This window comes from Calidris pugnax, unplaced genomic scaffold (genome assembly GCF_001431845.1).
Source record: "Calidris pugnax isolate Ruff unplaced genomic scaffold, ASM143184v1 scaffold219, whole genome shotgun sequence".
Taxonomy (NCBI): Eukaryota; Metazoa; Chordata; class Aves; order Charadriiformes; family Scolopacidae; genus Calidris; species Calidris pugnax.
In genome coordinates this window covers 13,912,333-13,935,483 of record NW_015094507.1, presented here as the reverse complement: position 1 = coordinate 13,935,483, position 23,151 = coordinate 13,912,333, and the positions used below count along the sequence as shown (strand labels likewise).

The following is a 23,151-nucleotide window of genomic DNA, read 5'->3' as shown; positions in this document are numbered from 1 at the left end:
AAAAAAAAAAAAAAAAAAAAAAAGATAAATAAGGTAGGGATTAGGGGAGGCGTAGCACGGTACCCTTTAAAGCTTTACAGAAAAAGCTGCGGGGATGAAGGTTAAAAAACCCTAAAGTAACAACACAAAATATAAGGCTTGGCAGAAGAAACCCACAGTAAGTAGGTATTCAAGTTCAAAGAAAGTACTGGGAAAGATGGATGGACAGAACGATTATGCTTTTGTAGGAAAAAAACATCACAACCCTGAAGGACCAGCAAATGGCACAGAAAACTAAGCTGGGTCATAGGCAGTGAAGAAGATATTAACTAAACCAAATTAATATTTTAGAATCTCACAGAAAATAGTCATTTCTTATGCCTGTGACTTCTGAACTTTAAATCCAGAATACACACAGAAGCAGAACTTTGAGAAAGAGTGCCTTAAAGCTCCAAAGGACAGTCCCAGCGGACTGGGGAAGGTGGGCAGAGCAGGTTTGTTTCTATCACGTGGAAAAGAGAGAACAAGCCAGCATCAAATAGAGCATATGACTGGAAAAAGCAGTGCTGCAGCTTCCTCAGAAATTTAAGGGGTCTTGGATGCCCAACAGGCCTGTAACAGGTCCTTTACAGCATATTAAAGTTCACAAAGCTAGGAACTGGACCTAGAACACCGTTCAAAGCTGTGTATCAATACAATTGTTCTTCCCGCTTTGGTATACCACCAAGTTGATCTCAGGACCATAAGAGCTGAAGAACAAACTGATGTGGAAACCTTGTCAGCACTTAGAGGCATCAAGCACCAGTGGAAAGAACATCTTAGAAGGGTAAGGTATTTGCAACTCAAAAAAAACCAAACCCATACCTCTTCAGAGATCCACTTGCTAAATAAGACTCAGCAGAGAAGCTTCTCCCTCCATTTTGGTTGTCAAAAGCACAGGAAAAACAAGGTGGCTTTGAGTTCTCATTCTCCACTTCCATTGCCATCTCCAAGCTTTCAGTGAGAAAAAAGGGTGTGGAAGAAGCCTCAAAGTCATCGTCCATTGTTTCCACCTGATCCACAAAACATACAGATAAATTAAAAAACACTCATAGTGTTTCTTCACGTAATTTTCTCATTGTTACAACTCCCCATAATTGTTCAGCTCAAGTGAGGACCCAGATCTGACTAACTGTAACATCAGCTTCATCTTCCATCAACCTGTTTCAGGGATTCACATCATTAAAAAGCTAACACTACAAAAACAAAAAAAGGTTCATTTTCTTCTGGTTTAGCTCTCTAAATTGACTAGTCATGAGGGTACAGGAGCACGACGGTAAAATAAGAGGTAGGATTACATTACAAGGCACAGGCAAGTGACTTTTGTCAACACTTGCCAGTGTAGCTATGCTATGAAAACATCGTTCATTTCGGGCTCCCAGCTGTCCACAACTTTAAGGCAATATTACAGCTCAAGTTCCTTCTAAGAAACAGTAAATACACCCCATGCGATAATTACAGAACCCCCACTGAAGTTTTAAAGCTCAGAAAATTACTCTGACATAGCCCGAGTTGGAAGTTTCTAAAAAGTCTGATTTCCCAAGAATCTGAAAAAAGAGAAGCAAAAGCAAAGCGGGAAAGAAGATCACGTCCAAAAAAAGTTCACAATATACTTGCCACTAGTAAATGGATATTTTATACAACATATTGAAAGACTTTGAACTAGGCAACAGATGCCACAGAGTTCTACAATAATATGCATGCAATATATCTAAAATTATTAGCTCTAGATCAAGTTTTAAGTTTCACTGCTGGCACTTCTTGATACCATTCTTGTAGAAATCACTTCACACTGTGGGTAGAGGTTGGTAATAGAGAAGCTTGACCAACAAATGAGCTCAAGGAAAAAAAAAGAAATTTTTGTGCTACTTTTCCCCATTCATTGACATTCCTGAGGTGCATCAAGTGAAAGGCTGACTTCAGTGCCTCAGTTTACAGCTGGAACCGGTGTATGGCTGCGTTAGCACAGCCGGCAAGGCAGAAATCAACAGCTGAGGGGCATATGCTAAGTCAGCAGAGTTTCTAAGGAAAATCCGATCAATATCACCCCGCAGGTTAAAAAACATTGGGGAAAAAAACAGCACGAACAAGGGCAACTCTTCAGGGTGGCAGCCCTCGTCAGCTCTGCGCTTGCACATCGCATCCCTCACCCAGCATAAGCAATTACTGATTTCTTCAAGCGCTGGCCGTGCTGGAGAACGACTTCCCCGGCCGCCGGGGAGCCGCCGCGGCCATCACCCCCACCCGGAACGCCCGCGGCCCAGCGCCGCTCCCCGCTCCCCAGAGGCGCTGCCGGGCCGGGCCGAGGGGTCGCACCAGCCCCGTTAGACCGCGGCGGGCCAGCACCGGGACGTGACGGGTCGGGGGCAGACAAGGGGGTGTGGGTAGGGAGGGCAGCCCGGTACCTACACGCTGGCGGAGACACCACTCTTCTTCCGCGCCCGGACGCTTTTCCGTACGTCCCGCGCCCCAGCGCCAGCCCCGCAACTGCGCAAGCGCCACGGCGCCCATTGGCCGCTGCCCGCTCCTCCTTCCCCCGCCGCCCGCCTCTCCTCCGCCCCGGGAGCCGGCGCGGGGGGGGTCGCCTGCACCGCCCGGTCCCTTCCGCTCTCCCCGCCGCCCTCGGGGCGGAGCGCAGCGCAGCCCGCCAGGCGGCTCCCCGCGGCCCGTGGCTTGGTCGGCCTCTCCTTCGCGGGGCGGGTGCTGGCCCCGTCCCGCCAGTTCGCGACCCGCGTTGGGGCTGTGCCCGCCGCCTGTAGGGCCTCCCCCGGCGCGGGCGGGCTCCGCCGTGGCCCACAGGCCCCGCCGCGCCCCCCTCAGGGTGAGCTCCTGCCCGCCCGGCTTCTGCCCCTTGCTCCCCTCACCCGTGTTGTGGCCCTATCTCTCAGTTCTTCTGGTTCCCAACGGGCGTCTTAACTCGCCCGCTTTTTGTAATTTAAGTGGGGTTGTCTGTCAGTCTCTTCCCCGCCTGCCCCAGCCCGTGGCACTCTGGCAGCTCCCCTCTGTGGGTCCCAGCCACCGCAAGTTGTTCCCGGCCACTTCTGTCACCTGAACGCCACCACCTCGCCACAGTTAGTAAGTGCCCCAGATCAGGCTGCTGCTCTTATCTCTCCTTCAGCTGTCTGCCACCTTTCTCCGGTTTCCTTCTCGGCTGAGCCTGTACCTGAGCTTCATTTTCCTCCTCAGCCACCTGGGCTCACTCCTCCCCACTTCCTCACAGCCAAGGGCAGGAGGTCCTGCTCTTCCTTAGTGCCCTACAGATCCTGATCCAGCCTTGTACCCTGTCAGGTACCTCTCCCGTCTAGAGACACGGGCAATTCTTCATCAAGCATGGGAAGCAGTGTACAGTACATTTTAAATTCAAGCAGGGTTTTGCTCTTTTCATTTACTGAAGCGCCTTCGTTTGGTGTGACAGTCACTGCCGAGTAGGGGCCAGGGAGAAAGTCCCAACACCTCTGCCTGGCGTAACTTAGCTTAAAATGCATCCTGTGGAACCGAGCAGCTTCTGCATCTTTTAAATAATTATTGTAGTATTTTAGATTGCCTTGGTTTGATTTCATTTCAAAATGCTCTTCCGTTTTTGCCTGTTTTTTGTTTTTGTTTTTTTTTTTGGTGTAAATTAGCAGCAGTGCATGAAACTTTTGTTTCTAACAAGAAAGTTGCTGTAAAAAGTTTTGCTGTGGCTGCTACAGCTTGCTGTGAAAACTCTCCTGTGATTAAAAATGCTTCGTTTGCTCCTGTGTCTGTAAGAATCCCTCATTTCCTTCTTTAAATTCCTGTCTAATTAAAAAAGCAGTACATCATGGTTAAATAAAACTGTACCCAGGATAACCCTGATTTCCATATGCAGATTTATCTGCACTGACAGCCCCCTCTCCCTCTCTTAGTCTTTCTGTTTCCTCTCTCCCTCCCTCTCTCTCCCTCTTTCTCTTCCCCTCTCTTTCTCTTCCTCTCTGTCTTTTTGTCTCTCTTTATGTCTATTGCATTATGCTTGAATAATTTTCAGCTGGTTTTTTTTTTTTTCTTTCCTCTCGCACGCACATGCTAAAATAACTAGACAAAGATGCAAGGTGGTTGCTGCAGTCCCTGTCTCTAGGACAAAACCAAGAAAGCTCGGGATTGCAATGCCACCTTTCCTTTTTTTTTTTTTCTTTTTCTTTTTTTTTTTCCCCACCCATGCTCGGTGATTAAACTTACCCAGGATGGGGAAGAAAAAGGAGCTGGAAATTAAATAGGGTTAAGGAAAAAGCCCATTGCAGCAGCTGCAGCCAGTGGTGTCTGCTGCCAGATGTGCTAAGGTTCCTAGGGTCCTTGACACTAAAAGGCAGTATTAAAATATTTGGAGACAAAAGCTGCATCTTCAGTGATCATTTTCTTTATTTAACATGGCAGCAAGCACCATGTGGGGGAAAATCAACACGCTGGATGTTCAATTGGACTTTTCTCCTTTCTAGGATGAAAGGATGTTATCTATCCCGTGCCAAGAGGGAACTGAGGTAAGAGAGCTGATCCAGCTCCTGCTTTTTCCTAGTATATTTCCTAAGCGTCTTTTGTGAAACAACCTGTATATATATATGTATATATTTATATATTTATATGTTTGTATATTTATGTACTAGGTTTCATGTCAGTGCATGGTAATGTTTTTTTTTCTGTCTTCACATCAACCCAGAGAAAGTTAATTCACTATATATATTCAGAGCTTGTTTGGAAGGGTCGTTTTGTTGGGGTTTTTTTTCCAAATACGTTTTTGTTTCCAGAGAGGACTTCAGCAGTGACATCATGGTCGACTGCTGATATTAAAACCGATTTTCAAAGTCTTAAAAAAAACCAACAAACCAGTAACTTTGTGATAAGAAATTGTGCTGGAGATTCATATGCTCTATTTTTCAGTTGCACTCTAAATATTGGAAGTCTTATTAAAGCGATAGTGAGATTTTTTTTATTATTATTATTTCTAACACAGAAGTGATGAATGCTGCATAATTAAGTACAGTATTTAATTTGGCTGTTGTGAAGCAAAAGAATAAGGTAATAATTTTTATTGTACTAATCAGACTCAAGATGTTCTCTGTGTTAATTGGGTTAAAAAAATTGCAGTACTTATTAGAAATTCTAATTTCACAATGCAGCACTGACAATAAGCTCAGCCAGTGAATTATTCACATCTTTAATTTGCTCTCTTAATGACAGTGTTCTGTAATCAGAGTGCAGAGACTGCTTCCTATGCATTATGTATGATGTTCAGGACTTAAATGCAGGACATTATGAAGCCTCTCAGTGGCTCAGTAATTAGTTTTCCACAAGACAGGGCTTAGATATTCACAGATAAAAGTCTACAGTTGAGATAATGTTAAGGTGGTGACTCATGCTAACAAAAGCGGGGAAGTTCAAATTTAATGCTGAAACTGCTTTCCATTCTCCCTCATTGTGCGTAGGTGCAGGGGGAGGGGAAGAAAGTCTTCCAAACTAGCCCGCCATGGTGAGTACACTGCGGACAGCCCAGGGGGGGCAAACCGGGGGCTCATTTCACTTTGGAGTCGTGTTTTTGGCAACTTCGCTGATGGGAGGGTGGAAGTGAAGTTGCATTTAGTGCCTCTTTTTAAAGGCTGTGAAAAGGGGAATAATGTACACTCCAGCAGAGAGCAATCTCCAGTACGAGAGATTAAATGTCTTCTAAAGGACATTTGTCTGAAGGACAGGTGTTTGTAACTTCTATCAAATTGGGATATTTTGAATGGAAGCTACTTTCTTATGAGTAGAAACTTTGAGAACACCTGATGCTTGCTACGTTGCTGTTGTACCTATTTCAGCTATCATGGTCTTTACTGAATACATATTTTAGAAAACATGCTATTTTTCTAGCAGCTTAGTTCTCACCATCCAAAACATGAATCATAATGCAGGTTTGTTCTTTTTCCACGAATTGTTTACATGGTGTTACGTCAGGTGATTTGAATCTAGGGGATATGCATGCTTATGTAATTTTCCTACTTCTGTATGCTGCTCATTATAGGATAAAACCCAAGAATACTGAAATGAAGTTGGAAAATGTGACTTTTTCCATACTTAGTTGCTAGAATGGCAGCTGTACATCTGTCCTGAGTTCTTACATCAGAACAATCATAAATTTTTACTGGAAACAAAATCTGACTAGAGAAGGTTATTTACTTATTTTGTGTTAACTTTCCAAAGACTACTCTGAAATAAACATATTATTGTGCAGTGTTCACAGGATCGCCGTTCTAATTATTAAAGATGGTCTACCAATATAAGTTTTAAGCTTAAATTAAGAAAAACCCACTAAAGGTCCTAATTTGACACTCAAGTACAGATATGGGATTAAGAGTTTTGAGGACGTCTAGATTTTTGAAGCAAAATATTTCAAAGCTAATTCCTTTAAAAATTTTTCACCAAAGACTACACCTGGAATTTGGTGTTATTAGCAGCTGTTGTTAGTGTTGTCTGGTCTTAAAGGCCATGGGACAAGTTACTAAGTCATTCCTCTTAGTAAACAAAGTGGTATATACTATGACCAGATTAGACATCATATTTGTGTATAGTCCAGTCCTGAAAGTAATTATCATTGAACTATTGAATAAAGAAGCTCCAGATTAGATCGATGTAGGTAGGTGATGCACAGCTAGAAGATTGCATTAGAATCAAGAAATTGATTGGGTCTTTTGCAGAATATGGCTTTCATTCCAACTCAAGATCATAATTACATTCCAAATACCACAGCAAGTGGTACTGTAATACCATGTCACTGTCACTACATACCTACATTTCTTTGCTCACTTCAGCGTAGAGTCATACAGTTGAAAAAAACTTCAAGAAGGCATCATGCCCACTCTCCCTTCAAAGCCAGGATCAATAAAATCTCTCTTTTTTAATGAATGCTTGCCTGTCTTTGTAAAGATTTGTTATGATTACTTACTCAAGTAATCTATTCCAGCATTTCACTGGTCTTCCCATTAGAAAGTTTTTCCTGATTTCTGGTATTAAACTTAACATGCTGAAAGTAAATTACTCGATCCTATTACTTTTTGCACAGTGCTGTGAGAAACACCGGCTCACACTTAGAATTTAAAAAGGACAAAATCACCGAAGCAAAGGTATAAAAATTTATTATACGAAACAGTGCTGAATTGGGTGCATCTCAAAGCAGAGGCACACCAATCCTTTAGTTTTTAGATATTTTATACCCTTGTCCTGGCCGCCTGAGTTACTGTCTCTCTTCTCATTGGCTGAGAAGTTGGAGCTCACATTCTTCCCGACCACCTGACCTATTACAGATCTAGTTTACACCTTTCTACCTTACAAGGCTCACCCACCTACTCTACAAAATCATTATCCTAAACACACCTTTAATTAGTTGATTACGCTACACGATATTTCACCGTCTTTGCTATCACCTACTGTCCAGTGTTAGTAGTTGCAAGCACCCTGGTGGTCGTATCCTCATCTTCATCAGCCACCCTCTAGATGACCTTCATCCACTTGTCACTCTTCACAGTCCTTTGTCCACTTATCAGTCTGCCATCGGCCTGGCTCTCTTCACCTAGATGACTTCCCCTAGACCAGGACCCCTGGACAGCCCCAGGGCTCTTCTAAGGATTAGTTTGGTACAATGGGTGAGACTCCACCATCACCTGGCCTCCTCCGTCAATACAGACATACTAACAAAAATATATCAATTAGCTGAAGCAAAACTCAGCCCGTTTCTCACAGTGCTTACAGGGAATTTATTTTCCTCTTTGCAGCAGCCTTTTACCTCTTTGAGATTCTTAGTCATGTTTTCACTGTGTCCTTCTCTTAACCAATCCCAATTTGTTGTTTTCTTCTTCATAGGAAAAAAAAAAGGTGGTGGTTTTTTTTTTTTCCTTGTACTTCATGAATTCTTGTTCCTCTTCTCTGTCCTCTCCCTGTTTCTTCTTTTTTGAAATGCACTGCTCCGGGCTAAGGCATGATATTCCAACTCCCATATAAGTTCTCTATTTTCATTTAATGAAGGGTAGTTTGTCACTTCTGTTGTTTTCTTAAGAAAATCTTAACAACATGACTTAGACGTTAGGGGTGCAATGACATTTGTTCATCCAGGGTACAATCTAGTACAATATGAAAAGATAAAACATGTTTGAATAGCTTTTTAATTCAGAGATTTATGGTCCTAGCAGAGGAGGATTCATGAACATATTATCCAATAGCCTTAACTCTCATGGTAAGTGCCTGTGACTGACCTGATTAATGATGTCCAGATATGAACTGTCATGCTGAAAAGAATATCAGATGTGTTCAGTCCTCAGAGGATTGTTTCAAGAAGCATTAACGGAGAGTCAAAATTTTAGCTTGTGCTCCTGTTATAAAGTAGCTTGGATGGCCAGAAGTTGTTAAAATTTGAACTTCTGCACATAAACCCAGCCAGACTGGACAATCTGAGTTTGAGGCACTACAACAGTCAGGTGAGAAAACTTTTTAGTGAAAGTGGCACAGGTGTTAGTGGCAACCAGAAAATAAGGCCCAGGGTTAACTGCCGCAAAGATAAACAGTATGTTTTAGTTTAAAAAAAATAAATCTTAGAAAGCTAGCCCATTCTAACTAGCCCAGCAGATTCATTCTTCATCTGAGCTATGTATCTGGGAAAGAGCAAATTGTTGTCTACCCAGTCTGTTAGAGAGAAATGGGAGGTCAATTCATATTTAGCTCCGAGGAAGGAGGAGGCAACGGTCATTCCTAGGTCAGAGGAAGACAATTCATACTATCCCTGAGTTGTCATGGAGGAGGAGAACAACATTTCTGAAGCCAAGAGGGAAGAGTCATGTGTCTGAAGAATTAAAGATGACTTGCGATGTTTCCAGGGGATCAGGATTAATATAACCTGATCATGAAGACGTGGTGGCTACCAAAGAAAATTTTAAGGACCTTTATGTGATTATGCAGACATGTATTTTATATATTTGTAGTGTAATCCTTTTACAGTCTTCTTACTGGCCTGTAACTTCCCATGTTCAGGAATATTGCAAGTTTTTTTGCGTGATCTGATTCATATTTCTGTATTTGTTCTTTTATCAAAAAGCTAAGAAAATAGTTTTAACTCAGTGCAATTTTTAGTGCTATCTCTAAAGTTAACAAAAGTTAACAAAAATCCATCCATAATATATTTCCAGGAGTAGTATTTTGTGCTTTTATTTGTATTGCTCCAGGCTCAAGTACCATTATAAATATTAGGTTCTGAAATGTTATGATGAGTTAAGCATTTCCAAATGTCTTCTCTTAGTCTAGCCTAATAATGCACTCCCTTCATGTGCATAATTCCCATGAAAACCAGTACTACATTCTAGTAGGAATAATGGACGCATATGCCAGGCTATCTCCCTTTTGAGTCATTTTTTAAACTCGATTGACAAAGAATAAGGTTAACCAAAAGAGACAAATATTGAGAGTGGAAAGAGAGTTTTTGATAATGTTTTGAATTCCAAATTTATCTGTTTCTCCACAGAAAGATACATGCCAATGGAATAACGGTAATCATAGAAATCTCAAATGCAGTTACATTCACTAGTGCTTTCCAGGAAATATTTTGCAAGTAGATCATATGCATTCTAGTCGGTAAAATTCCATATAATTGACTCGATATTTAGAATTCCAACCTATATATAAACCTATGTATATATTATATAAAGTAGAATAGCGATAAATATTCATACTATAAAACCCAGTTTGGGCTTTTTTGCAAAGTCAAACTAGAAATAGCAGAAGGTACTGTATGAGTTCACATGCTCAATCTTCTATAAAATGTAAATCCATAAAACTTTGATGTTCTTATCTGCATCCATAGCAGGCCAGAAAAAATAGTAGTAAAAATACTCAATACTGCACAGAAGCATCTTGCTGCTTCCAACTGGCTTCTCCTCTGTCTCATCATCTATACATACTTTCTGTACCTACTCTCCTGCTAGGAGCTACTTCGTATCCTCATTAAACTCCAGCTTGCCTTGCTCGCCTGCTAATTTTTCAGCCATTCTTATTAAACTTTCCCCCATGCTTGGTTTGAAGCTCAGGAGGCTTTTACTGTTCCCAAAGAATCCCTCCTTAAAACTCATGTTACGTTGCTGTATGAGTTGACAACATTTAGACTGCTGATGTCCTTGCTATCTCTTCCTATCACACACTGGTTTTTCATTGTTTTCTCAGTAGTATCCCATTTCTTGTCTCTATGTTTAGATTGCAAGGTCTCTGGTGAAAACACTGTTGTTCTTTTTTCTGAACTTGTAGAGAATGTAGAACAGAGGGCTTTTAGGCTCTGTCTCAATACAATAAATAATCATAACAGTACTAATACAAATAATGTGTGCAGTTAATAATTTTAAATGCTACCCTTTTAATTCCTAGTAACATAGACAGACTTTTCAAGTCCGAAATACTGTTTCCTGTTAGGTTTGTTGGTTTGGTTTTGTTTTGTTTGTTTTTTTTCCCTAGGAAGAAAGTGAATAGTGAAGAAAGGAGGACCTTTCTCTTTAAAGGGATTTCAAAACATAATAGGAACCAGTAAAAACAAATGCTTTTAAAATTATATATAGAAATCGGTACATGTTGTCTGAAGATGAGCTGTTAGCTAGTACATTAAGGCAAGTGTACACAGATACCACTTTTCATCAGTTGATCTCAAAGCTTTTGCCAAAATAAATGAGTTTAGCCTTCATTTTGTGGATGCCCTGGCTACCTAATTTGTAAAACATGGGTGTAAAATTATGTAATCTTTGTTTTGACAGCAACCACTTAAATAAATACGGCTGAAACAGGCATTCTGGCTGAAGAGTTCGTAGTAGCAAACTTTAACATGACTGTACAAATGAACTAGTCTGAAGTGTCTATCATGGAGAAAAAAGGAGTTTTGTTCCCCGTATCTGGCCTTCAAAGGGCTAGGTCTGTATGATAACTGAAAATAATGCTACTGTTATGAACCTATTTCTAGATGTCCATACTATGATGTGAGTAAGAGTTGTATTATCCTTTCTGCAGAGAAAGGTTTTACAAGATAGGACAGTGGTGATGGTGCCTGATGACTAGATCTGAAATCTCCAGAGGCAGATTTCTTCCTGGGAGGAGAGGAGAGGAAGTTTGTCTGTCTGCCACTGCAGTAATTTTCCACTTCATAAAGTGCCTTAGATTTTATTCTGTCTGCATAGTAAACACACACACATGCAGAAGCTTCAAGGTACTATCATGTTTTTTAGACATTTTCTCAGGTTTCCTGATGAGGGTTTTGTCCTGTAATTTTCCAGGTGTGCTTATATGACTTAGAATTACATTAAACTTTCCTTGTTGTCAGTCCGACACACGTGGAACAATGGAAGTAGAGAACAGTGAGAATAAATTGACAGCTGTCTCACATCAAGCTTAAAGGACAGAAATGAAGATACATTATCGTGAAAACTGTATTGGAAAATGTGTCTCGAATTAAGTAGTGGGCATAAGTAGTGAATCATATCTAATTGCGTGTTGTATATTCTAATAGATTTAACAGTACTTACCAAAATAGGGAAACTGCTATTTTTGAAAAATGAAAACTGTACAATGGTATTATAACAGATTAGATCTAATAATTTCAAGTAGGTTGATAAAAACTGTAAAATTGTGCTGTAGTTATGTTTAGAGCTAACCACTTTTAGTCAACCTTATGTAATAAAACAACACTCCGAAGATATTTTAATTTATCCCCTGCTCAGATTGATGTGGTTTTCAGTATATGGCTATCCTTTGCATCCTAGATTAGAAAAAGAACATCTCCCTCTTCAACACAGAATGAAAATACAAGCTGAATGTTCCAGGAGATTGTGGCAGCCCATCTTATAGAAAGGACTGAGGCAATGGTCCTGTCTTATCAGCATTCCTTCTGGGGAAAAAAAAAGCATTTGTAAAGGTGCATTGGATGAATGGGATTTGTGTTTTACCAAAGAGCAAACTATAAGTAGCCCTTGCAACTTTGAGAGCGTAGGGCTCACCCTTGCACTTTGATAGGAGAAGCTTGTGATGGTGTGTGAACAAATATGGTTCTCAGCAAAAAAACCCCAAACCAAACAAACCCTAAGATCCAATCTTTTAAATTAATGACAAAAATCTGTAGCTTTATTCCAGGGTGCTGGGCAGCTGCTTACTGGAGCACACATTTGGATAATCACATTTGAGAGAAGATTCCTCCTACACTAATAGAAGTAAAGAGATCATTTTATTTGTTTGAGCATAATGAACACCAGAGACGGTATTCTTGGTTGAAATGATTAAAATTGTTTAGACTTTACCTGCAGGAGGTATTGGCCTATTTAGGTTGAATTTTTATTTTTTTTTTAATGAAAGATATGATATTCTAAAGTATGCAGAAATAATTAAAAAAAGAAAAAAGCCAGTAGGAAACTTATTGAGAGACTTGGAAAATAGAATAAATGTCACTGCTCAACTGTCATTCAACTTTCTAGGTATTTACCAATAGAGAACACCTCTATACTGCTCAGTAAAAGCAGATGGACTACAAAAATCTATCAGGTTACTAGAATGGAATGGGTAGGAGAACTTATAATGAAAATCTTGCAAATTATTTTAAAATAGATTTATTTTGAAGATTTTTAAAAATAATAGCTGATTTTTTTTTCATGTCTTCAAGTTATGAATACCCAGTCTGAGATATTTAAAGTAACCAAACTTTCTGAACCCTTACTCTCTGGAAATCGTTTCTTGTTTCTAAAGTTTTAGAATTCACATTTCCGATTGCTTTCGAGTATTTTGATCTTGATTTTAATATTTAGCTAAGTCATGGTTTAGATATTCACAGGAAAGCAGGGAGCTTTTTTAGATAAATGTTGCCAGTCATCTTTACTAATTGAATCTCTTGTCTATTAGCACAGTGATACAGCCTTTTTGAAATCAATACCGTATCTTAATACTTCTTAGAGGAAGCTATTATTAGCACTGAAATCAGCTAGATATACCAGATAATCATAGCTACACAAAAGCTACCTATCCATTATAAGTAAACAGCATGATAATTAACCCACAAGATTTTTCCTGACCCTAAAATAAGGGTCAATCAAGCTGATTATGTCATATTTGAAGTGCAAAGACACTGACTGGGGTCTCAAAAATAATATCACTGAATTAGCATATTTTTTTGTCCGAGCTGATACATGGTACATCTTAACACAGCAGTTAAATTGGACACAGCTTTGTGCTGACACGATACTGCTGCCGACTCCAAGGGCTACCTTGATCCGAACAAACTTGTGGGATGTCTTCCTGGTACTCTGCTGCAAGCACAAGCTGAAGTCTCTCACCGGATTAGTTTTGGACAGTAGATTTTGGAAACTCAGGTTATTCAATAGCCTGAGGGGGATGACTGGGGAAGGGGAGTTGCTGTATATTGGGCTTTTTGGTACTGAGCCACTATGGAGGCAGGAATGCCAGATTCATAGGGCAAGGAAGAGTAAGAGAGAGTGGCTGGAGGCTGGGGAGATAGAAGGAGAGGAAGGAGCAGCACGCCGGTCTGTTAGTATACTTTAAATTAGAGGCTTTTGGTTTAAGAAATAGTTCTGCAAGACTAAATGCGTCCTTATTTCCTATGGGTTTGTATTTGTGAGTTGATATCTGAATTGAGCAATACTCAGGCTGCTGTATAAACTCACCCTTTATTAGGCAAGAGAGGATCAATTTGAAAAAAAGGCCTTGACTGAGAAGTAGAATCTGCGCTGCTAAGTAAAAGTTGCGTTCACTTCATTTTCTTTTAGCAGGCAGACACCCTATCCAGCTGCTTGTTTCACAAAGTTTGTAGGAATGTTATATCTTCGAGACCTTTCCCTGTGTATTGGACTTAGAATTGGTTACTGCAGGTGATCAAGAGGAGCTGAACAAGGCAACAGTACTCATTTTTCATGAAACCATGTAAAAAGGAGCAATAGTCTGGTCCAAGGAGCTTTTTGTTCTCTCAGAGTCTACAAAAAAAGCTGCTGAGCTTGGTGTCTTAGGAAAGAGATGGTGTTTCTTTCATTTAATCTCATTTAAATGTGCTCATTATTTCTTATTCATAGAAATCTGATCCATATCCTGAAGAATCAGGTCAGATGCCAGGCTTTCAGGAGTAACAGCTTCTGATGGAAAGCTATTACTGCTGCTTCTCTCTATGCTTACCCTAGAAAACTGCACCACACACCCTACTTTCTTATTTCCTTACTCTCCTCTGCTCCTCATATCTCTATTATTTTATGGTTTATAGTATTCACTGTTTTATTCTTTTCTCAAATGGTTGTTTTACAACTTTTCTAGTTCCAAATAATCCATTCCTTTCCCTCAGTACTTCATAATACATGGCAAAAAAAATCAGAAATTATTGCCAGTTAGACATTTTTTGTGTTTTTTAAAAGCATCAGGTTTATTTCTTAGTGCTTTAGAAATCTTTAGAATTTTCAGTTAAAATTATGTCATTTCATGTTAACTCTCTGTCATCAGATTTCTTAATCTAGGAAAAGAAAACAAATTGGAATATGTCTAGAAGCATGAAGTGATAAATAGTAAAAAGTTGACAGTTGGTAGTAGTATTTTATTAGAATCATCTTTGATAACAACTCCTCTGGTACCTGTTATATGTGCTCATGAATAGCCACTGAACTAACACAAAACATCTGCTGCTTTGACTGAATTTAAATACCCCAATGTGATAACCTTGGAGAGAAATTTACCAGTCACCTAGAACAGCAATTCTCTTACCAGTCCTGATCCATGGAGGAGAACGAGACTCCCCACATCCAGAAATACACGTCAGTAGATCCAAGTGCAGGATCAGATTTTAAGTGTTGAGCATTGATCATTTTGTATTGATACATTTTACATAGAAGTTTACAGTTCAGAGGTAAAAAATACCTGTAATTATACCGGTAAATATGCAGGCACTGCCTACAATGTTGCCCTCGAAAAATAGGCAGCAAAAATTGTTTATTTAAAATTGGATTCACTGATACATACAGACAGACAGTACGTGTAGATTTTATTGTGGGTAATAAAACTTAACATGCAAGACCTGTTCATATTCCAGGTCCTTCACGTTTTTTAGAATTCTTCACCTAAGCAATAATTAAGCAAATGTGCCTTTTATGGTATCACAGGTAGTTACAGGTTGTTTTGGGGAAGTATTTTATATGCTATATGTTGAAATTAATTTTCCAGGAAAAAAAATAGCATTCTTTCATACTTGTGCATTTTCTGTGATTATTCTTGCCATATCTTTTCTTCTCATTGTTGTCAGTTATGTTTCACAGAAGCTTTTACCCTAATTCTGTTTATTCTGTAAAGAAAAGGCTATCATCTTTCTAGTTAGAGAACAAAATAATTCGAATTCAAGCTCTTGGCCAGTATACATTTGAAAAATGATACTTTTCTTATCTGTCCTGTTGATGAAAGTGATTGATTAAAAAATGTTTTCTTTTCTGGAAATCATTGAGTGCTCTTAAATTTTTTCACTGCTTTTTTAAAACTAAGTGTAATTTAGACTTAAATGGAGAGTTTATTTTACTTAATGAAATCTAACCTTTCTGTTACTTGCCATCTTATGCCTTTTAACTTTTCCAGTTCTTTATTAGAAATAATTTTGACATTATGACTTAAGAAATAATATTGTATACTTGCTACAATTACTCTTTTTGCTCTTCAAGTGTTGTTTTGTGGGTTTTTTCCCAAGCTCTTACAGCCAGCCTTCTTGCTGTGTGCTTGAAGATCAGATATATTAAAAGGTGATAACCATAAATGTTTTAATCTGTACTGGGATTTTACCTGTTTCAGATGCTTCAACACTTAGAAGCAAATAACCATTTTACTCTATCAAAGTCTGTATTTTTTGAATCAGAAGGAACAGTGGAAAAAAAAAAAAAAGTTTGCAAAGTCTGTTCTAATGGGAAATTATATAAATCCAGTTTGAGCTTTCGTTCTTGAATATCATTAGCCTGTATGTGTGCCATGATTCTGTAAATCCAAGCAATGAAATCTTTTGCAGAAAAGTAAATAGTTCTGACTGAGGCATAGCTTATTCCATTCTCAGTTGTCTTAATACCATAACAGCTGGAGCAGACTCCAGACCTGATGTAGGAGTTCCCAGGGCTGCTTCTTGAAGGTGCTTCTCTATTTTCCTAGGAAATTTACATGGGAACCTTAAGACCCAAGTTTCTGTATTTGATACACAGCAGAAAGTCAGTGCTGGAGGACGGAGGAGAAACTGCTTAAAGAGCAACTTGCAAGTTACTTGTTGTAGCCGTTTTGGGAAATGACCCAGAGTTATTGCTAGGTTCTTGGAGAAAAAGGTAGCAAGACCACATTTTTTTCCAAGTGTTAGTGTATAGGTGGTTACTTTCTTGTTTTCTAGAGAGCTCTGACTCCATTCAGTATCATCCTCTGTTTGATGAATTTGTCAGAATGACAACATTATTGCATGAGTAAGATTGTCTTCAGTCTTTTATTTCAAATGGAAAAGGCAGAATTTTTCTATATACTCTGTATTTTTTCCTTACTTTATTTTTTTAATGAGTGTTCTTGTGCATTTATGCCCTTTCCTTGTCATAAGAATAGTTCTGCTGTAATATTTTTTTCCTTTAAATTATATTAATTTCAATGTTTTATAAGATTCTCAGGTTATGATTTTGTGAACCAACAAAAGTTGTTGATCACATGTTGCTGTTTATTCTCAAGCCCTCGGCTTTCAGGAGAAATGAGTTACATACTACATATTTCTCAGGTAGATTGCTGGCTGTGTATGTAACAGATGTAGTTGTCCATTATCTGATAATGAATGAGAAATACACTGTTCTGTGCAAATACTGAAAATGGTGTGCATATCCATGAGGGGAAGATGGGTAGAACCCAAGACAATAACCATATGAAATCTGAATATTGTGCATTATTTTAGTAATTACATTAGTGGCTATTTTGGGGCTTTCTTTTTTCAGATCAGAAGTCCTAAGGGGCTGGGAAATCTGTTGTATCAAATATGCTATTTTCTGATATTAAATGGGTTGTCAAAATTCCCAACAAGCTGAGGAGTTCAGCTGGTTTTTCCTTATCCATTAGGTGTCTCTCTTTAGCATATCATTAGGAGGTTTTGGTAGTGTCATTTTTTAATTTTTTTTTTTTAATTATTATTTGCAAGATGTTTTATCTTTTTTGTCTTTCCATCTTAAACACACTGACTGCAGCAGGGTTTTTTTCCCCCTAAAAGCCATTTGTAGATGTTTATACTGTGTCCCTTTGCACATTTTTTTCAGCTCTGTAAAGTAGCGTCTTTGAGTTTCAGATTTGATGCTGGTGAGGTTGCATCATCTTTCCTAAGTACTCCGTGCCATAGATGTTCTGGAATTGAAAGATGAAAACTTACAACTTTCTTTGGCAAAGTGTTTCATTTTAAATTCAGACTGAAAGTATTTTTTTTTATATTCTGGCTGACATAGCTCCAGTACTGATCCTTAAATTCTTTTTTTTTTCTTAGATTTGTTTGTTATGCTAGAAACTCATTTCTTACGTGTCAGTTGTCACAACCAACCAGTCAGACTTGCTTCATTTAATAACCAGAAAATGTATTTACAGCAGAGTACTATCTCCCTGTGCATAGTGGGATAAGTAGAGATAAGTGATCAAAAATCAGACGAATTTTCAAAAAATGATTATAATTTATATTATAATGGCATGCATTTTTTATGTCGTTATCTGTATATCTTTCTACATTCTCAATTGCTTGAACATTTTAAGCTAGACACTTTAAGCTAACTGTAGCATGAATTAATAATTCTAATAAAAATGAAGTAATTCAAGAATTCTTTTATAGATACTACCTTTCCTCCTGTATTTAATAGCATGTATGACCTACAAGTAAAATCTAAAATCTTCTTATGAGTTTCTTGATCAATGGAGAATTCTCATAATTGAAGAAAATTCTACAAGTGTAGAACAAATCCTGTTACTTTTTTTGCTAAAAATGCACAAAAAAAGAGGGAGTATTCCAAAGAGGCTATATTGAAAGATTTGCAAAAGTTCCTTCACTATTTATCTATATCTCTAAAATTCATAAAATTATACATAAACAAAGCAGTGCCACTAGACCAAATGACAGATTTTTTTAGAAGAATTTAAGGGAAATAAGAATGTGAAGAGGGTTTTGATTGTATTTGCTTTTTGTTTTCTTCAGCTGTGCAATTAAAAAAGGGTGTTGGTACCAAGTGAAAGAATTTGAGTCCCAAAATTGGAACATCACAAAGTACAGAGCTGTTTGCACACAAGAGCAATGAATTCAGTCTGATCCTATTACTTCTAGCTTTATTATTTTAATCAGTGCCAGGACTTCCTATGCTTAAAACTTCTCTGACATCCCACATCAAGTGATTCCAGAAGTTCAGTATTTGTCTAGCCATGCTGCTTCTAGAAATCATTATTCATTTTTCTGGCTGGCTTTGGGGAGGTGGCTGCTGTACAGATTACACTTGCTATTGCCTGCTGGCTTGTGGAGTGTACTTGTGATGAAGAAACCTAAACTTTGGAGGATGGTTCCACACTGGTCTGTGGGGTATGATAAAGTTTTGTGTGACCTACCTTTGCATTAAACTAACAAATGACAGACATCGGAAGGTAATACAAAAAACTCTAGTGAGATTCTGATGAGTTTTAAAGTCTGCATTAGAGAGGCTGGAACTTTTAAAAGAGGAAAAAAAAAAAGCACATAAAACTGCCTTATGAATAAAATTTCTTATATGTAAAGGGGAACAGAAAGTACAAAACTGAGGTCAGGACTATTTTCATTTATCTCTTCTATTTTGACATTTTTGTTAGTGAGCTAGGAAATCAATAAAGACTAATTTCATTGGCAAGGATTAGAGAGTACATAGGAAGGAACACTCAGGATGTGTATAGTTGCTTTCAAGGGCACTTTGAATAAAATATATTTATTATAAAGTGAATTGAATGGTTCTTTTTGACTAATTGGCTCATATATCAATCATTAATTCTTTAGACTACTCAATGTACAAAACAAAGTTTGTGATATTGGATATACAAAAAGTATTGTTTATTTTAGTTACTTTCACAGCCTCATAATGAATGCCTGCCTGGTAGTCTGAGCCCTTTCATAAAAATAGTAAGTCATAATAAACGTAACTCAAAGTGTCAGTATAATACAGGAAGTATCCTAATAACTCCTGGTTAATCAATAATGTTCAAAAATTAAATATATTCCATGTGCATAGTCTGTGATGCAGTTTGTCTGAAAGAAAAATGTAGGGTTTTGTACCTGCTATAGGAGATTAACTAATCAGCATCTGGAAAGTTAGATGTATTAATTCTGGAGTTGAGAAAGTGGTTGCACACTGAATATCCAGCAACAGAAAACACTCTGTCATTGGCAGGAACAAAAGATACATTCCTCAGAGCTGAGGAGGAGCCAGATGTGTTTTCAAGCGAAGCATCTGGGCCAGCTGACCCTCAGCTAGGCAAGAGCACCAGAAGGAAATGCTGAGTGATAGTAGTAGGTGATTCTGTACAGCAGGAGTTGGAAGGCAACCATCTGCCAACCTAACCTGTCATCTAGAGAAGTTTCCTGCTTGCCCAGGTGTTGTTCTCAATCTTGTAGGGAAGGGGTGTAAGGATACTGCACATCAACACTTGGTTGTGGAGCTGTTGGTGGCCACAGGGATTTGGTTCCTGTGACCGTGGGACCCTGCTTAAGGATCAGGATCTGCTTGGAAGAGATGGGGATCCACCCCTGTAAGCAGGGCAACAGTATCTTTGCCAATGTCCTGATTTCAGATAGGATAGAGTTAATTTTCTTTCCAGTAGCTATTGTGTTTTGGATTTGTGATGCAAGGAATGTTGAAGAATGTTGATTGCACACGTTGTTGTTGCTAAGTACTGTTTATATTAGTCAAAGACTTTTTCAGCTTCCCATAGAAGCCGAGAGGGAGCACAGACAGGACAAGCTGACCAGAAGGTTATTTCATACCGAGAAGACACCACCACCCACATTGTAAAAAAATTCTTCCTTCTATCTAGTCTAAATCTACCCTCTTTGAGTTTAAAGCCATTGTTCCTTGTCCTATCACAGCAGGCCCTGTTAAAAAGTTTGTCCCCACCTTTTATATAAGCCCCCTTTACATACTGAAAGGCTGCTATAAGGTCTCCCTGGAGCCTTCTCTTTTCCGGGCTGAACAACCCCAACTCTCACAGCCTGTCCTCATAAGAGAGAGATTCCACTCCTCTGATCACTTTTGTGGCCCTCTTCTGGACCAGCTCCAACAAGTCCATGTTTATCCTGTGTTGAGCTCTCCAAGAGTTTGATAACAGCTTACTTAATTCATTGTTGGCTTCTTTCTTGGTGCCCAGCTGACATACAAGATCGTAAGAGCACCAAGATGTTTTTAGTGATGATTTACACATCTCTTATATGAACTCTTAGCCTAGCTGGAGAATAAATTTGTAAATGCAAAACATTTGGAGATGATAAAAGATCTAATCCTATAGTTTCAGGTGTGCTGTGCTTAATGTTGTAATTGTGAGTGAGCAGTCAAGGAAAGAATTTTAGTACATCCTTACTGTGTTTAACAAATTACAAGGGAGACTAAAGAGGATGTTAAACCTTCCTATTGGCACTTACCAGTGCAATGTACACACCTGCATCAAATGACTCAATCACACTTTTGGGACCACGTAGCTTTTTGTATTCCTCCCATTCAAAATATTGAATGGACTGTGTATGCCGTCAGGTAGTTGTATTACATACTTCTAAAGAATGGTGAAAAAGGCAATGTAGGAAGTTCTATATTCTCTTTTCAGTATTGGCACCCTGCTGAGCAAGGATCTCCTTTTACTCTAGGATAGCAGCATTACATTAACTGTTTCTGAAGGAATTTTCTAATAGAAGTTTCAACAGAAATACAACAAACAAGTCTCTTGGATAATCTATTTTTCCACTATAGAAAGAAAGTGTTTAAAAACTTAATAATTGTCCTTTACAGAAGATATTCTATTTTTATACCTTATTAGCAGTGCAATAGAAACATACTAGTCATGTCGTTTAATATGTTAAACTATTGAACATATTCACATGAATGCTTGAATGTCCCACGCTAAATCACTGCTTTACTGTAGAAGATATTTGTGCAAAGATGTGAAATGATGATTTCTTCAAAGCGACTACATATAAACCACACCTATATACCAAACATTTCATTGTGACTTCATTGGAACTGCATACACAGTAAAATTAAGGTTGTGTTTGGAGTGAACTGAGGACCTAGGCAGAAAAGTGACAGAAAGATGAGATACAGTCAAAATATGTAGAGTTATAGGCATGTATTTCCCTGAGTACTATGTAGATAAACAAAACTTCAAAGCAGTAGATTTAATACAAGCAGGATTTTTTAGAGGCAACGTTGTTTCAGTCTTTGTTCTCTCTAAGTCTTTCTTCTGTCCTGTTTGTCTTGTCATCTTTTTGATCCTTTCTATTTTGTGTTTATCTGTATTCCCTTGCAGGTAACACTAAGACTGTTAGTGATTATGTGGTCAAATAGCTCTGGACAATAGGGTCGTTAGGCAGATTGTCACTTCACAATAAATGGAACAGTAAGTAGGTACAGGAAACATACTTTATATGTTACACATTTATTGTGCTGCGTTTTTAAGTTATAATGATACCTTGACACCTAGGTGTTCCCCATCAGAATGTCTTTTTTAAAAAAAAATACATATGGAAGAGACTGAGAGCTGAGAGTTAACCTGGCTGTTAATTATAGGCTGAATTATTAGCATGGCAACACTTAAAACCTGTTGTATAGAGTCCAAACAATATTGGTTAATGCACATCATAATTCATAACCTGGACCTCGGACTGAGCAGAGCTTGTAGTGCTTATCACTTCAGAAATCTCAGTAAAACTTCCTAGGATATTTTTAATAGTGTGTTTACCAGGTTTCATTAGTTGTTGTCTTCCTACTGAGAAATGCATCTTTGTTACCAATTGGTCTTCAGCTAGGAAAAAAGAAACCCTTTTTTTCAACTTTTAGAATTAATCAGCCTGCATGGCATTTGGCAACAGAAAAGCAACATTGCTTAATTTTTATGAGTAACAGTAGATTGATGTTGAACAATTATTTTTTTTTGAAAATTCTATCAGCACAGTCCACTGCTCTCATGAGACTGATGTCGAATCTGCCATTTTTGATGCCCTAAAATCTGCTGCCACCAGAATTTCTTTTCTTAGTGTCAAGGACTGCTTTGGCAGTGAGACAGGGGTCATATTGTGGATCTGAAGAAAAACAATTTTGGTGCCAAAAGAGATGAAACAATTGGTGCATAAGGTCAATTGATGTTCTTGCCAATTCCTTCATGGTATTAGACCCTTCTAAATCTTTCTTTAAAAATCTTCCATCAAAAAATTGAAATACATTAATCATGTTCTTTACTACTCAACAGAAAGGATGAGTAGTTCAGTATTAAATTTGAAATTATTTTTATGTTTCAAAGCAATCCAAAGATTTTAAAAAATTGCATTTTTGTCTTTGAACAAAGCTATATTCTACTTTTATGCCTTTCTAACCTGAGCTGATAGCTATTTCATGGGATTGTTTTAATTTTCACTATAAAAATTTGAGAATTACTTATTTCCTGTTAAAACTTGGCTAATTATGAAGAACAAATAAAATCAAGCTATAGAATACATTTTTTTCCTATGGTTTTATCTAGCGCTTGGTGAAAATGGCAAACAATACCTATTTACAGCCCTAAGATATATTACTGCTGTCTTTGTGGTTGGTGATATCTGGCTACTTTCTTTGCAAAACTCTCTCTAATTGGTTTCCTCCTGATTCTGTTTTTTTTGCAGGCACCTCTACTAAGACAATACTGACCTAAATTTTTCAATCCTTGTGTGCCTAGTAAGGGTCTTAACCAAATCTGTTACACCACCTTATTTAATTTATTTTTAGCTTAGTATTTCCTATCAGTTTCAATGGTGAATTCAGTAAGATTGAAGGTGAAAAATTGGTCATATATTTAATGTAATTTTATACATTTTCATACACTGCAGAAATTAATAAAGAATTGTCTTCATATAAATATCCCCTA

General features: G+C 38.2%; 2 protein-coding genes across 10 annotated transcripts in view; one reads left to right on the top strand and one right to left on the bottom strand.

Moving 5' to 3' along the window:
- MMS22L (MMS22 like, DNA repair protein) overlaps positions 1 to 3,503 on the bottom strand; it is a 91,317-nt gene extending 87,814 nt beyond the window's left edge. The window contains exons 1-3 of the mRNA XM_014964442.1: positions 3,408 to 3,503; positions 2,428 to 2,895; positions 844 to 1,031 (exon numbers count right to left, since the gene is read on the bottom strand). Coding sequence (XP_014819928.1) covers positions 844 to 1,031; positions 2,428 to 2,895; positions 3,408 to 3,503 — 752 coding nt within the window. The remainder of the gene's footprint in view (positions 1 to 843; positions 1,032 to 2,427; positions 2,896 to 3,407) is intronic.
- A 425-nt stretch (positions 3,504 to 3,928) lies between these two features.
- LOC106901556 overlaps positions 3,929 to 23,151 on the top strand; it is a 170,145-nt gene continuing 150,922 nt past the window's right edge. For 5 of the 9 annotated variants that reach the window (XR_001414326.1, XR_001414323.1, XR_001414325.1 and 2 more), the window contains exons 1-2: positions 3,929 to 4,514; positions 5,457 to 5,500. Coding sequence is in view for 3 of the 9 variants with exons in the window: in XM_014964396.1 (XP_014819882.1) it covers positions 4,444 to 4,514 (71 nt within the window). In the remaining 6 variants the exon portion in view is untranslated. The remainder of the gene's footprint in view (positions 4,515 to 5,456; positions 5,501 to 23,151) is intronic. The other 4 variants (XR_001414321.1, XM_014964396.1, XM_014964394.1 and 1 more) reach the window with 1 other exon arrangement.